Source organism: Chelmon rostratus, chromosome 6 (genome assembly GCF_017976325.1).
Source record: "Chelmon rostratus isolate fCheRos1 chromosome 6, fCheRos1.pri, whole genome shotgun sequence".
NCBI lineage: Eukaryota > Metazoa > Chordata > Actinopteri > Chaetodontiformes > Chaetodontidae > Chelmon > Chelmon rostratus.
In genome coordinates, this window is record NC_055663.1 from 24,473,343 (window position 1) to 24,490,000 (window position 16,658).

At 42.4% G+C, this 16,658-nt stretch overlaps 1 protein-coding gene across 1 annotated transcript; it reads right to left on the minus strand.

The window, feature by feature from the left end:
• Positions 1-38: 38 nt before the first annotated feature.
• Positions 39-16,452, minus strand: ckmt1 (creatine kinase, mitochondrial 1). Its single transcript, XM_041938438.1, has 9 exons — positions 16,216-16,452; positions 9,709-9,907; positions 8,488-8,583; positions 8,030-8,251; positions 5,740-5,825; positions 4,218-4,341; positions 3,241-3,375; positions 2,760-2,885; positions 39-975 (listed from the first exon to the last, which is right to left on the minus strand). The coding sequence occupies exons 1-9, from the start codon at positions 16,359-16,361 to the stop codon at positions 862-864; spliced, it is 1,248 nt and encodes a 415-aa protein (XP_041794372.1). The 5' UTR covers positions 16,362-16,452; the 3' UTR covers positions 39-861.
• Between the last annotated feature and the right edge of the window lie 206 nt (positions 16,453-16,658).

Here is a 16,658-nt window from a genome sequence, read left to right on the forward strand (position 1 = left end):
AACATTCTATCAACAAAATGAGAGACAGACAGAGCAGGTACTGTTAAATAGATGATTTCTTTAATAAAAGACATTACAGTGTGACATTCAGTGATGATGCGCTGGAATGATATTGCTTCAGTAGCTTACAGTACAGAATCCAGCCTGGCCATCGTGTGTTATAACATTACACCGTGACACCAGTGTGTCATCAAACAAACAAATGCTCTAGAGAGCAAGTCTTCAATGCTGTTAATCTACATTCAAATGCACTCAAAATGGTGAAACGAAACCATGAACACACAATCCACAATGGAAAGTATTGCAAAGATTTTGCAAATGGATGGATCATACAAGCACCTGATAATAGGAATGAACAAACAACTGACAGGAGTGAGGGGAAGAGACAGGCTGAGTATAGGACATGCGTCAGGAAGGGGCAGAGGTGGGGTTAAGCCAGGTTTGGTGGGCTCAGGAGTGCTTTGGGATCAGAGTCATAGATACTGTTTGGCCATGCAGAGACGGGCAAACCGGCGGCCCGTTAGAACAGCCTACAGTTTGTACATCCTTCTTTAATCTTTGCTGCAATTTGAGAGCAAGGTTTGAATTTGGTTTAAGGATAAAAACCCTTCAAACAACTGAAACACACTAAAGCCCAATGCAGTATTCTGGGACTCTGGTTTGGTTCAGCCAGATAGCTGCGTATAATATATGCAGATTATATTAGAGATGTATTCTGGGAGGGCAGGGAGGAGTGATTAGATAAGTAGTAGTAATAAAGGAGGCAATGACATAGATATTTATAATATCTATGGGCACAGAGCGAGGTGTCGGTGCATGTGTTGGTGCCCAGAGTTGTGGGGTGAGGTCAGGGATCAGTGTCTACTTGAACGACTTGATGGGTGGGGGCACCTTGATGTCCTGGCCTTTCTCCAGTCTCTTCTCACACTCGATCAGGTAGTTGACGCCATCAACCACTGTCTGCACCAGCTGGACCTGAGGGAGGGACACATCACATTTTGCCTTTATCCTTTTTTTGCATGAGAGAAATGATCACTGAACATAAAACGCCCTCTTCAGCTCAAAAACGTCGCTTCAGCTGCGTGTTCGACCTTCACTGTGCTGAAAGATGTATGTGCAGAGTTCGACACTACAAGAAAATGATTCATCTGCAGCCCTGACACCTGCAAGCCCCTCACTGCCTAAGTATAAACGTTGCAGACACTACCAAATATAAACACTAGCAGCACTCTTTACTGAGCTGTGACACGGCATCAAATAGAGGCTGATAACCTTACAGAGGAATGCCTCCAAACTAGTCATAAGTACAGCACCGCCTCCAACACAGACACTTTCCTGCTGCTCTCATTTACATCTGGTGAGTTAGCTGTGAGGTTTATAAACTATAGTCCCACAGTTTAAACACAGAAAGCACAACACATGATTCTGGATGCTCTCATAGATGAAGAAAATCTTATGTCCTTAACAATTTTTCACATCCAGACTTAGAAAGCAACTTCCACACTATTCAGATGATGTAACAGGGATTCAGTTACACGTTAATGTGTGCGATGAAAACGATACTGTAGCTTAGAAACAAGGGGGCTGAGGAAGGTTGTGTGTTTTGCTTATGAGAGCCACCTTTTGTTAAATAAGTTGAATACTCAGTAAAACCATCATGAAAAGTTATAATGAAAGGCTCATGAGCTTCTGTGTTCTGTATCTGCTCTAACTGGCCACAAAAGGAACAACTTCTTCTAACTGTCCTCCTGCACTTTGCTTCAGCTGCCTGTGCTTCGCCTGTTCCTTCATCTGTTACTTGTTGACTCCACCTTCAGAGTGCTCCACGTCTGAGTGGTCATCAGTCTGGATGATGGAGGACCAAACAGCACTGAACAGCCCATGTTCTCAAAAAAAGCTTGAAAAAGGAGTGGATGCTGGAGTCAAACGGCGCCAGTGCTCCACTTACATTCCAACACTTCAATCTCTCTACGTCAAAGTCGTGCATTCATTTCTCTTGCACATGTGCAGTGAGCAGTCTGTGTTCCGCCAATCACAAAATGCCACATCTCCAAGTTATATAACTGTAAGAAAATTACATGTGTGATTTTCAATCTGCACTATAATTTATACAATCTACTCCACCCAATACAGAACAACGATAACAGAAAACAGCTCCATTGTGCTGTATAACTCTGTCACACAGGCATGACAGCATGACCAGGGACATAACAAAGACAAACCACATGAACAGCCTGGATGACAACACTCCTCTACACTCCTCCCTACTCCACTCCTCTCCTCCGCTCTCTGCTCTCAGTTGTGAAACAGGTTTGGCTGAATTTGGTCTGAAATAAACGACAAACCTCTTACCAATTTGTGCCTTAACTGGGTTGCTATCTGGGCTCCAAAAATCCAACTTGTTGACACAAAAAATTCACTTGGCACCGGTGTAGCTGCTGTCTGTTACATTACTAATATCTCCAAGGCAACATGGTTAAGAGTCACCAGTACCTCAGGCTACACTGACATTGTGAGGAGACATTTATTCTATTGAATCTTTGTTCATATAGGAGTTTCTGATCATGCAATGTTTCTGCAACACCCTGTTTGTTAATGATATATCCACACCCAAGGGACAATTACAGGCATGTTCTACTGGCAAATAAGCAACTCATGTCAAGCAAGTGAATGCTTTGCTCTGCTGACGAGAAAATTACTGACACCCTTTGTTCTCATTTAGCCCCAGCCTCTGTGCAGTTCTACGCAGGTTTCCCTACCTCACTTAGTCCCAGGCGGTCCAGGTTGGAGATGTCGAACACACCGCCCACAGCAGCGGTGTCCACACCGCCTGTGCCTCGCTTCTGCAGATGCAGGTTGCTCAGGATCTTACTGAAGCGGGGATCCTTGGGGTTGGAGGAAAGAAGTCATTCTATGCAGTTTCAAAGCACTTTAATCAACATATTACTCAATGTGCAAATCTATCTAAGGGTAGTAAAACAGAAAAAAAATGGCATTTTGTAGCCTTACACAGTATAAATCCTGCAACTTGCATGTGGAGCCACAATGTTCAAACAATGTAACAAAACATAGAAAAATAAGCAACACGGATTGATTATTTTAATGTTTTCAAAGCCATGCGGATGCTCTGTTTTTGTTCAGTATGTGACACAAAGACAATATTAACCCAAAAGATCCCCACGTCATCTACTGAAGTGTGAGTATCAAATGATTTTCTTTGTATTACAACGATTGTGTTACCTTGTTCAACAAGGGCAGCTTGACGTGGACCCCGGCCCTGAGCCCTGTGCCCAGGTTGGAGGGGCAGGTGAGGATGTAGCCCAGCCTCTCGTTCCACATGAACTCCCAGCCTTTCTCCTGGATCAGATGCTCCACCTGAAAAAAAGAGAATCGGTCACAAAACGATGAGTGTGTGTTTCATTCAGAAAATCTTTGGCACGTTTGATGGATGTGTACATTCTGTTCATACGCAGCACATTGTCAGTAGCATGAACTCACTAGCCTCAAACACTGGCATCACATTGGAATTAAATCGATACTTCGTCACACCCTCAGTGTGCAACAGTGCAGTACCAGATTGGTTGCATTGCTTGTACTTTGCTCTTTCTCTACAGGAGAACTTTGATAAATAATTCATGTTTGCACTGCCATGTTTGGACAGTGTGTTATCGTGTCTTTCTACGGGCTTTGTTTTTGTGGCAGGGCACAGACTACTATTAGCTGTTCTTCTTATGCGTCTGTAAGCACCGTGGGGCGGGCCACCTGTCTGGCTCCCTCTGCTGTTATGTCCTGTTTTTGTAGGAACCGGGGTAGGTCATCAGAGCAACAGCCTGCACCTGAGAGAAGGGAGGGGCCAGCTCTGCCAGGCCGAGCTCTCTGTTACAACCTTTACACACTCACACCACTGACTACATCCATATCTCCACTCTGCATCTTTTTTCTTAAATACATTAATTTGACTGGACTTCTCTGTGTGTGGATTTTTCTATGTGTGTATACACTTTTTCTATGTGTGTATACACTATGTGTGTATACACTACACAACATCCATCTGATGGCAGCAAGACAGATATGTCTGTTACAGCTGCTTTAAGATGCAGTGCACAGTGGTCCACTATGATCCACTAACTTGTTTAAATCATGTACAACTTACACACACAGTTTCTCTCTCAACTCGACATCTTAAACAATCCACACATGTACAATCACAGCCTTACCTCCTTGAGGCCTCTGCAGAACCTCTCGAAGACTCTCTTCATGTTCCCTCCCTTCTCCATGGAGATGACCCTGGTGTGATCCTCCTCATTAACCCAAATCAGAAATGTTTTGTCGTTGTTGTGCCTGTACAGAGAGGAGTGTCATTGACTTATACCGTATTGATCTCTACGGGTTATGGTGATTTGTCTTCTGCATTTGCCCCAAGGAGCAGTGGACAGACACTACAGCACCCAGGGAGGGGTCATTTGTTCTGGCGCAGTAACCAGCATGAAATCACAGAGCTGCAAAGCAACGATGAGCTCACAAGTGCATCTCTGTTTGCATCTCTGTCCCCACCCTTGCTGTAAATATTCATGGCATGCAGAACATTAATCATTAAGATTTTGGTCACAGTCTGACCTTCCCTCAAGTGCCACATTACATCAAACATTTCCGTCCTTTAAATAATATAATTACAAATGTGGAAAGCAAAGTAGAGTGACATTTGCTAAACACATTCATGTGCTCATTCAGGAGCATCAATTGCATTTTGCTGACTTAAAGATGCCTCCTCGCTCCAATCTCAGGGCAAATTGGCCACGGTTTACACAATATTTCACATAGTCACTATCAGCCACTGTAGAGGCTTTTTGTCCATACTGACCTCCTTAATACTGTTACAGAATTAATGTGGTAATGGATAGGTTATGGAGAGGACGGCAGGTTGGGGAGATGAGGAGAGAGCGAGCGAGAGGGGATTAGGAAGGAAGGATGCCTGAACGACAGAGATGTGAGGAGTGAAATAAAAAAGGAGTACTGAAAGAGAGGGGCTGCTTGCCAAGGAAAAATTAGAGAAAGTAGAGCGGAACATAAGGGCGATGAAAAAATGAGAGAAAGGAGGGAGAGAATAAGCCAGAGAGGGGAAGAGAAAGGTGCCAGTGGACGTGAAAGACGAGATGATGGACGGATGAAGTGAAGGTGAATTATTAAGGAGAGGAGAGGCTGATGTGGCTGGAGGGAGGCTGGTGATTGATTTTGGCTGGCTGACATGTTGCATTGGGCTATTCCTGGACACATGCTGAAACTCACTCCTGAGGGAGCATCGTCCACATTGCTAATACACCTCCACCACAGCTCAGCAACGGGGAGATGACATTACTGGTGCAACCACGTCAAGGTAAACATGAATCAGAAAGTTCATAAAGTGCCCGTGAAATGAAGGATTAAGGGGCAAATTTTTTACTATTTTTGTACGACCTGCTGCCAGTCTCAAGCAATGGAGGAAAAGGTTCACACAAATCCTGAAAACAGCAGCCTCAGAGTTATTTTGGATGCTGATCCAAAATATAAAACGGCAAATAACATAGTATCACAGAAAGTCAACATGCTGTTGCATTAGTGCTGGGTTGCTAGTGCAAACAATGGCGACTCTATACACATGATTATCTATTACTTTTTCTATACACATGAGTTATTGCTTTATGCCCAAGGCCTATTGTGCTGCCATCTATCATCCTGTTTTTGTTTTTTCTTTTTACTTACCAGATACCACGAGCATCTGGCCAGTCCCGGGCCATGCCTGCGCACGTCAGCAGGGGTGATACTGGCTTATCAAACAGGAAATGGTCCTATTGTAAATATAGAGAACAGAAGTTTTATACTCAAAGTGCAAACAATGGCTATGACTGAAACAGTGAAAACTTTGATCGGACACTGTTGTCAGAGGCAGACAGAAACAAGGGTGTAAGACTCAAGAATTCAGATATGTGGTCAATCTTTCTCATTATGGGTAAGAGAAAAATGCCTTGGGAGGCACAGCCAACACCCATTTTTAATTACATGTTATGAGACTGTCTGCTCCTTTTTTCCCTGTCTGTTAGTCGAGTAAAGTCAATGTTATTTGTATGACCCAGTATCACAAAACACAAATTTACCTGAAGGAGCTTCACCACCTGTACAGCAAACAATGCCCTCTATCCTTAGACACTCAGTTCAGATAAGGACAAATTCCCCCCAAAACACATTTTAACAGGCAAGAAATTAAAGAAGCAGAGGAGGGCTCGCTCTCGCAGGATGGACAGACATTCAATAGATGTCATGTGTACAAAATAAAGTAAGGAAAATTACAGAATGGACAATCAGGATGACAAAATTATAGACACACTATAAAGACATATAAAGAATGTGGACCCAGAAGGGCATCAAGCAACTTCAGGTGGTGCCAAACAGGTTATAACCACATCCACAACAGATTAAACATCCTTACTGCAAGTGTTTTTCATGTAAGGCCTTGTTCAGGCTGCCATATCTGACATATCCAGATTGTATCCAGATTGATTTTAGGAAGTCTGGACAGCAAAAAACTGCATGAAAAGTGATTTTTGCTAAACAGATCCAAGCCACATTTTGAGGTGGCGTGAAATGCGATTCCATTCAGATTTCTACAGACGTGTCTTGGTCCGGCTGCTCTGGCCACTCAAATTGAATTTCAAAGTGTCTTTTGCATCACTCACAAAGCCACAAACAAGGACAGCTGAGCAGAATCCAACATTGCGATGTATACCAGCCTCTACTTTCGCTGCGTTTGTCTGGTACGATGGAGAAGTTCTGCACTGCGCCTTGTGATTGATGGCCATATTTCATGCTTCCACGTCACCAGCATCCGTAGTTACTGACGCCTCGTTGCCACAGCAATCCATGCAGATAGGTAGGTAATGTCTGCATATACAAATCTAATGACTTGCAAATAAGAGTGCGGCCAGTCTGTCTTAAAGACGTCATTTGAGAAACACATCTGATTGTCCTGCAGTCCCAACAAATAACCTCATTGTGACTCAGATCCGTACACTAGGCATTACCATCACTTTGCAGATTGATGCTGTGAGTATTTTCAAATCCCAAAGTGCTCCTGGCAGGTCCACTGACAGATCACGTGTAACCACTGCTGCGACTGCATTAAAATGAGTGATTACAGGTGGATATGAAACAGTGAGGTGTTCTGGTGATGTATTTCACCAGAACAATTTGTTCTTTTAGGAAATCGACATCAGTAAAAAGATTCTTTTTCTACAACCCTAACTGCAAAAAACTTGAGACTAAAATAAAACAGAATGCAATCAGTTACGAACAAACTGTGAGTTTTACAAAGTGTTCCTGAGTCCATGTGATAATCTCCTTTTCACAATCACGTGTTGAATCTCGCTCCATCATCGAATGTGAATGACTGAGCCAGGATGCTCCTTTTATACCCAATCATGATACTGTTACCAACATGTTACCAACCTGTTTACCTGTGGAATGTTACAAACAGGTGTTTCTGGAGCGTTCCACAACTTTACCCAGTCTTTTGTTGCTGGCATCAAATTCAGAATAAGCAGATATTTACAGAAATCAACGAAGCTGATGAAGTCAACCACTAAACATACTGTCTTTACTGTCTCTATGTCAAAAATGATTAGCAAATTATCACATTCTGTTTTACTTATGTTTCATCCCAATTTGTTTGAAATCTGGGTCGTACAAAAACAAAAAACAAGCTCTTGGTCACTGAAGGTAAAAGATCCGTGTTTGGATCATTACCCAGTGTAACCGTTATGGATATGATGCATTAGCCTGTTTACAGTGTATGCATTTTGTGAGTCCCTTTAATCAACTGGACCTCAGTCTTTCCTTGACTAAAACTGCAGAAAATTATTTCTGTGAAACGAAAAACCTGGAATTGTCAACACAGACAGCCTGCCTGACAAGAACAGCCAAGTCGAGTTGGCACTGTGGTGCCTCGGTAATGTACAACATCTTCACCTGAACAGAACAGCATCCCCGCGTCACTCACATCAATGAGCTGCTGCTGCTCCTTTTCTGTCATCTGGGTGAGACTGTAGTACTTCCCGGTCAGGTCATCCTTCAAACCAGCCAGAGCATCCACCACCACCCTCTCCACCTCCCTGCGCTCTGCCCGAGTGCAGGCGGGAGGCAGGCTGAGCCCCCGGATACTGCGGCCCGTTCTCACCCTGGACGACAGCACGTAACGCTCGTCAAACTGGCCCGACTGGATCTGGAACCACGACAGGTAGGGAAATATTTTTAAATATGTTTTGAATGATTTTGCATGTCTCCATTCAGTGTATAATTACTGCTGTGAGTTTCAGTTATAAAAACAGAGACAAGACAATGGAAAAACATTGGTTTCTTATTTGTTAATTGCTAAGTATAATAGTTCTTAAACAACTGCAGCAGGTCACCAGCCTGAAGAATGAAACAACCTCTTCGGTTGGAAACTGAGGGTATTACCTTGCTGGCATCCAGGTCGGTGGGGTGCTTCATGATTTTGGGATCATAGCCGTTGTGTCTCTCTTTGATCACAGGGTCCAGCAGTTCTGCAAATACCTGAAACAGACCCAGAATTTAAGAACACAGAAATATGTGACAATGGATAAAGACTTTTACCTGCATTCACCTCATCATGTATGCCATGGAAAGGGTGTGTGTTCCCGATATTTTGTGGAATCAGTGTACAGATGTGTGTATTAAAACGTGGCCTTAATGGCTGTTAGTGACAATAGCATGGATGTGATAATGAAACAAAACTGCAGGGTTGTCAGGAAGCTTGCAGTGGCCTGTGTTAGTATATAGTGCAGTCTATAAATCTATACATTTGCTATCTACATTATAACAACTCTTTTTACACACTGTGGTCACCACTACTGTCCACTTACCAGCAGCACTATGACCACGAACAGAAGAACCACTCACAGCACAAATAAAAAGCATTCAGTAATGATGATTCATACACTGCATTACATTTTAGTGACACTGTATGATAAGCACTAGCTAGAATTCTACACACAAAAATTAAATATCAGCCAAATCACAACCACCAAAAAATTGAAGTGTGAAACATTCTCTACATGGTCACAAACTTTTATTGCATCAAAAATGTTGTGTAATGCACTTGGGGTGATGCAGCCTGGATTCTTTGAAAATGACGCATCCTTCCCTGAGCCGTGACCTGCATCTGCAGCCTTAACACACCCCACTGATTGGTCCCCAATGGCAATCCATAGTTCATATCCGACTAAAAAAAAAAAATAAACCGACTACTGTAAGAAGTCCTAGATATATGTGGCCTCTAAGGGAAGTATGCGAGTAAAATTGAAATATAGTTAGACCCTTACTATAGATAGGCACTGAGACATCCCAAAAGAGGTGTCCTGGCCTGAAACTCTCCCTCCTCTGTGCTGCAATACTCCTTCCTCCGTAACAGGACAGGAGGGTTGGCTGACTGCACCTTTTGAGTTGCATTAAGGCAAATTCCCCAAACATTTATCATTTCTGATGATAAAAGGTTTTTCATCTATGTTGCCCTTGTTGCTCCAAACTACAGCTGGTGGCCTGGGGAGGCTTTGGTCAGCCATGACTCTTGTACACTAAACATGGAGGTGTGCCAGCCCCTTCTTTTCATGCAACAGCGAGGAGCTTGCACGTGTATAAAAAGGTATAATGATGTCTGACCTCGTAAGACTCCTCGTCTCCTGCCACCATGCCAACAGTCTTGATGAAGGGGTGCCCAGGGTTGTCCACGCCCGTCTGGATGGCTTGGTCCAGTGTGTAACCGTTGGGAGTGGCCTTATCACACAGCTTGGTATAGATGGCAGGTGTCAGGTTACTTGCCATGCAGTTGTTGTGTTTGCGCAAGTCAGGGTACTCGGCACTGCAATATCACAAAATGAAATGTAAGATAGCATTTTACTGCATTGATCTTTGAGAGAGAAGAAGTCTTTTTAGCAGTGTGGACGCATGCTAACCACGGAGCTGTGTCCTTGGAGTGGGTGCAGAGTGGGGGACTCATTTCAGGACACGTCCATGTGGCACATAAACAAGGAACTGTGGTTTAAACCTGTGACCTTCTGGCTATGGGACACCTGCTTCGAAACATGCCTACTAGTTTGGAATATGTACAACAAGCTGGCATCATCAGTCATATTGAGACTGTAAAAACAAATAAAATGTATGACTTTTGGCTAGAGGCTGGAAAACTGCTCAACAAACTGACTGACAGAACTGCTATTGTGCAGTGTGCAGTGAAAGCAGGTGACTATAATCAATGTTTAAATCTTCATGAGAGGCTAGAAGTCATTATTTTAAAAAACAAATTCTTGTGGCCAGGGATGGAACAAAATTTTCTGTTTCTCTCTTTCCCCTTCCTGTTCTTTTCTCTCCATACAGGGTGTGTGTGTGTGTGGCAGGAGGCGTTGGTGGTTTTGTCACTCCTTGAGATTTCAGCAGACGAGGCACACCTGGCCTCAATTCCCCCCAATCAGCCGCCGCATATAAACCCGGTCATGACACCGCTCCTTTGCCAGAAAATTCCGTCCTGTTCGGTAGAGTGTTTTTTCTCCTGAGAGATTACAAGTGTTACTCGTGTTTTTTACAGTGTGTGCCTTGCTGCCGCTGCTCCAGCGTTTCTCCCTGCGTTCAGCTGTCCAGCTCCCAAGCCAGCCAGTCTTCTGCCGCCACCACCAGTGCCTTCTTTGCCAGCCTATTTCATTAGAAGCCCTTGAACTCTGTGCTGATGTCCACCTCTGCCTCAGTGGGTCCAAAAACAAATTCATTTTCTAACATAATCTATATATCTATTTCATCACTGCACAAAGAGACCTGGCTTCTTGCCCTTATTTCAGCCTTTACTGGTCTATAACACAGATGCACAAGTTCCTCTTTCTTCCACAACAATGAGTTCAGAAGACGGTAAACGCTATCAGTCAATGAGGGAGAGAGGGGTGCATCAAAGGCTGCAGCTTATGGCCGGGGTCCATACAGCACTTTCACAGCCAGGAAAACACAAGTTGCTGCAGATACACAATTTCCAATGCTGGCAAAGTGTCAGATTGAGGTAAGTATCATCACACTGAACGTGCTCCAATATGAGCACATTGTGGAATGTGCATTTCAGACTGTCTTCAGTGCAGGCTTTAATAGTGCAGCCTGTTCAGGCGTGTCTCATTTGTTATTAAGAAACGATGGATAATTACATCACTGTTCACTCCTTAAATGTCATTCAGGGTGATGCAGTCAAAACAGGATGTTTAAGCAACTGTAGTTCAATGCTATATGATTACTTTAGGGCTGCAACAAATTATTATTTAAATTTTTGATTAATCTGTCAATTATTTACTCGATTAATTTATTGGTTGTTTGGTGTAAAAAGGGCAGAAAATGGAAAATCTGTGTTTCCGAAAGGCCGAGATGACATCCTCAAATGTCTCGTTTTATCCACAACCCAAAGATACTCAGTCTACTGTTATCGAGGAATAAAGACACCAGAAAATGTTCACATTCAAAAAGCTGGAATCAGATCATTTTGACTTTGTTTCTTAAATTAATCAAACTGATTAATCCGTTATCAAAGAATTGCTGATTAATCTAATAATTGACAACTAATTGATTAACCAGCAGATCCGGATTACTTGAACCAATATTTCTGCAGTTATCAATTGAGCTGCTCCATGCTCTAACCTCAAATAGGCTTGTAGCATATTTGAGTGCATTGATGACATTATTCGTGTTTTTATATTCAGATTTAAAGAATACAGTTATAAGCTATTCACCTCCAATCGTCACCCTCCAACCCCACCAGCATGACCACAAAGCTTCATGATTTCCCTCATTATGCATTAGGGTCAATGACAAAAACAGCTTCTAAAAAGGATACTTTCAATATAGATGTCAAGCATATTTTTGAGTCGGGAACAATGTGTTTAAACAAGTTTTATTTATTGAATAATTTTTCTAACTGTTTTAACTCATTTTTTAGCAGTTTTTTTAACTTCACAACAAGAAAAATGTCGGGTGGCGCAACCAAATATTTATAGAAATATATATACATACCTAGTTGTTTTTTTTAAATTAAATCTTTGGTTACTATCCTTCAGAGTGTCTACACTTGGTAACACATTTTTATTTTATCATTGTGGGGTTTTTTTTTTACAATAATTTCAGATTTTTTAATTCTGTAGGTCAGGTTTTAAGTACGTTAACATCACATTTTACATTCAAAGAGAGGAAAATAATTACATAAATACACAAATTCATATATTTAATATAATAACTACAAAAATCACATTTAGAAACCATTTGGTCATTTTAACCTATCATTTTTTTATCTAAATTGGTTGCACCACCTGACGAACATTGGTTGTACCACCTGACAACATTAGTTATGACATGAAATATGCTGGAAAAAATGCATTTTCATTTCAAACAGTAACATGTGTCTCTATTTAAGTTTTGTTAAACATAGACTAACCCTGGGCAGATACAGACTAGCCCTAACCCATCAACAACACTTCACATAAAGCTACATTCGATACAACACTAACTATAACACTATTCTAAATGGCAACAATGAAGTATCATTTAAAAAAAAACATTTTCTGAGTTGTTGGGTCAACATTAGTAGACAATATCTCAGCTCAGTTTTTGGGTATTGAAGTATTCCCAGTCAGAATGCGTTAGACGTGTGTGTCGTGAATTGAGAGGCTCTGGCTCTGCAATCACTATGAGCACTTCAGCTGTGTAGAAAAAAATGATGTCAGCACGTTGGGGCCAAGTGAATGCATTTTTTCCTCCCAGTTGCTGCATGCAGCTCACCTCAATCTCTTTCCCAACCACTTGAAGGACCTGCCCCACAAATGGCTGACCTTCGTAATTCACCATGATGAACTTTCCATTTAGATCACTGCTCTCATGGGTGCTGGTACTCTCATGGGCACTGGAATGAGCACTGGCCTGGACATTGGCTGTTTGGAGGTTTACCATTATGGGGTTGTAACACTGGCAGATAAGTGGTCTGCTACAGAAGCAGGAGATCTCTCTGTGCATGGCCTTCCCTGGTTCGGTGGAGATTACTTGGTGCATCGCCAAAGTTCCCTTCACAGGAGGCACAACCTCAGGGACCGCTTCATCAAATCTTCTGATGTCCTCCTCAGCCACCCCGAGGAACTTGACATCAGATTTCCTCTGTGTTAGGAGGTTGTACAAATCTTCTGGGGTCTGGACATCTTCACCCCTTTGGACAGCAGAGTCAGCAGTGCGCTTCACTGCACCGCCAACTCCATCGGGAGCGCCTTTTCCATGGGACTTCTCCGAGAAGTTCCATGTCACCTGCCGGAAGCCTGAGAGGAAGGGAATGGTGCTGAGCAAATAAAAATTCTTTTTATTGCGGTATTGGGTGACTGGACGATCACTCATCACATGGAGAATTGTAGGAGATGGATTGCAATTCTTTATCACATCCCTCAGCACTGGCTCCAAGCGGGCTCACACCGCTCTCTCATCATGCCGAAGGGATGCAGAGATGGTTGCATACGACTGTGAGCCTGCTGCTGTGTAAGCCACACGTGTGGACTGTGGCCTGCTTCCGACTCCCTCCAAAATGAAAAGCCTGCACCTCACTGTTAAGTTTGCAGGAGAAATTCTCTGAAAAGTCCACATGGAGGACAATTTCATCTTCACTTAGGCTTTCTTTTAAAGCCCTGCACTCTTTGGCTTGGTGCAACCAGTTGTAGTGCTGTTTGGCTAGGCTGTCAAGCTTCTGATTAAAAATGCTCAACAGTTCAGCACATGTTCCAGTTTGTGTTTCTTTTACAAAATTCATGTATGTTTTTGGCCCCTCTGACACAGATTTTCTGATCCACTGATCCACTCTGCCTGTGGTATTGGAATTTCAACCTCATTAAAACAACATTTGGGGCGGACTCGATACATGCATGTCTTGCTGTCTGGACTGCATACAATAGAAGACAACAGCTGAGACATGCTGGTAGTTTTCAGGAGACCTTTCTGGTGCAGTTTTTCTGTCAAAAGTTTGACATTCTCATGGTCTAAGCATGCACATGTATTCCTGTCTGATAATTTTGGCTGCGTTACAAAAAATGGACAATATCGAACAAACTGTCTGTAAGACAGCCTGTGACACTTTTGCACTTCAGAATTATACTGCAGGTGGAGTTCAGTGAGGGGTTTAATTAATACACATCTCTGTTGTTTGTTTTTGTTTTTTGTGACTGTGTCCTTTCTCCCTGGCAGTAAGCGACTGTTCTCATCATGACAGAGGAAGTCTACAACTGGACCACTGGACTTGATCTGTCTCCTTTTGCTTTTCAGGCTTCATTTTCTTTAATCTTTCTATGCGTTTTCTTAACTTTTCAGACTCTTTTTTGGCATTTTCCACTTCTCGTTTCATTTTTTGCATTTTCCTGCGCAACTTTGCTTTTTCTCTTCTCCATCTACTGCATGCGTCTCTCTGTGGTGTTGAAGATGCCTTAGGTGTATCTACACTGACAACATCATCCATGTTGGGAGGGTTAGGTTCAAGCTCTGCTGGGGATTCTATTGACTCTGGATTTCCCCCATGGCCCTTTTACGCTCCCTGTGCTTTCTCTGATCTTGCCTCCACTGTTGCCTCATTTTTTTCTTTCCTTGCTTAGACAGTTGGCTGATGGGGGGCTTCAAAATCTTTCCCTCTCTCTTCCTCCTCTGATAACTATAAAACACAGGAACTAGTAAACTGACAAATTCCCATTTAAGAAACTGAAAGTTGTAATATAATAATAATAACTGTAAAATGAACTGTTGTGATTAATTACCTCTCTTTTCTTTTTGCCAGATATGCTTCCCTTGCAGCCGGATCATTTTTAATACGCGCCCGATGTCGTGCTGATTTTTCTTTAGTTGATAGTGGCATCTAAAATGTACAAATTATCATGTAAAATGTTTTAAAGTGTATAATATCTTTAAATTTAAAAACTAGTAAACATTTTAAAAGTCTCATGGATAATCTTAGAGCTTTGAATAGCATTATATAGTGACGTTCCTTGCGGTTGTGCCACCGGACTAACTGGTTGCACCACCTGACAATTGCAACTAACCTCAAATTAAACAGGCTATTGTTTGTAAGCTAGCATTAGCTTCTACCCTTGTCATGAAGTTCAAACAGACCACTTTCTTCATAAAATAAAGTTTTATGATAAAATAATATGTTTCTAGTTTTACACTGGTTGAATTTGGGTGGCAGGACTTGGATCATTTGAATTGCTAACTACAGCACCTGCTGTGTGTGTGAGCGTTGTGCAACCCTCTGAGCAGGGTCTATATCTGAGGAGCAGATAAGGTTTTACTGATCTGTATATATGCGCTGCTTTATAACGCAGGCCGGCGTGTCGTGGGACACGTACGCACCACCTCCCCTCTTTCTCTGAGTCTGCAGTTCACACCAGCTACAATTCATCAGAAAGATGTCATACAGAGGCAAAACAGTCGCTTTTTCCCCTCTGAGATCAGGTGCAGGTGACAACTTTCTGGCTCATTCTATATAATAAATATAACGTAGAGCTGACATAAGCTAGCTCTCATATTTGTCCAATAGGAAAGTTAGCTTCTCATATTTTCCCATAACGGCTGTTAAATCTGTAGGTGTGTGCTGCTTTGTGTGTTTTAATTTCGGTGTATGATAAAGACACATTTAACAGTTGCACCCCACACTAAAATAAAAAATCAATTAAAAAAAAAAAATCAATATACAGCTCCAGTAATGAAGGAGAGACGCGGGGCTGCAGCAGTTGGTCGTGGTGCGTTTAAAGCACCTACTAATAACTCCATTGATTAGCTGGTGTCCGATAGCATTTCATATAGCATTTCATTATTATTTTTACTATGTAAATTGCTGTGGAATGATGGTTTATTACATTTCTATATCACTATTTTCTGAAAGTCAAGGTTATTTAGGCTGTTTTGGTGATGAAATGGCCCCCATTTTTAAGTGGCTGTTAAGCTAGCAAGGTTACGCTCACGTTTAACACCGCGCCCTTTTTTTATTAGATTCACATAAACAGGGATTTTGAACATTTAATGAATAATTAAGCCTACTCCGATGACAGACAATATCACTTATCAGGCCTTCTTCATTAACAAACAAAATCATATTTAAAATGTGTAACATGACGGTGGGGGTAGCGGTACCTGGCGGGGTACCTCCTGCGCACAGGGACTCCGGCGCTGACATGTTCCCGGTGGAGCAGAAATCCAGCCGTTACAGAGCCTCCCACCAGCGACAGGATCCCGACGTTCCGCTTGGAGGACAGGATTCTCGAGAAGCTGCTTGCCATTTTTCTTTTCTTTAAAGGCGTTAAAAGGGTATTATTTCCACGGCCAAAGGGAGGGAGGGACAGGTTGACGGGAGCGGCGGTGACGAGGAGCCTCTGATGGAATGATACCGATGAGAACGATTTTAACGGGAGCGACGTCAAGATAACGGAGACACACAGCACCAGACCGGAAATTCAGCTATAGCTTCAAAATAAAAGGACAACCTGTTTTCAAGTTTGATTTGTTGACATATGCACAACAAAGCAGTCGTTGGCAATCAAATTCTTAAATCAGTGCTCTTACACTTATGTGCAAAA

Bases quoted from the DNA above. Each gene is read 5' to 3' on its own strand.
- ckmt1 (XM_041938438.1), bottom strand. From the start codon at position 16,361: ATGGCAAGCAGCTTCTCGAGAATCCTGTCCTCCAAGCGGAACGTCGGG. The intron at 8,584-9,708 runs GTCAGACATCAT...GGTCTGTTTCAG, and splicing joins GAGACGAGGAGTCTTACGAG to GTATTTGCAGAACTGCTGGA. The intron at 2,886-3,240 runs GTAACACAATCG...TCCAACCCCAAG, and splicing joins AGCTGCCCTTGTTGAACAAG to GATCCCCGCTTCAGTAAGAT.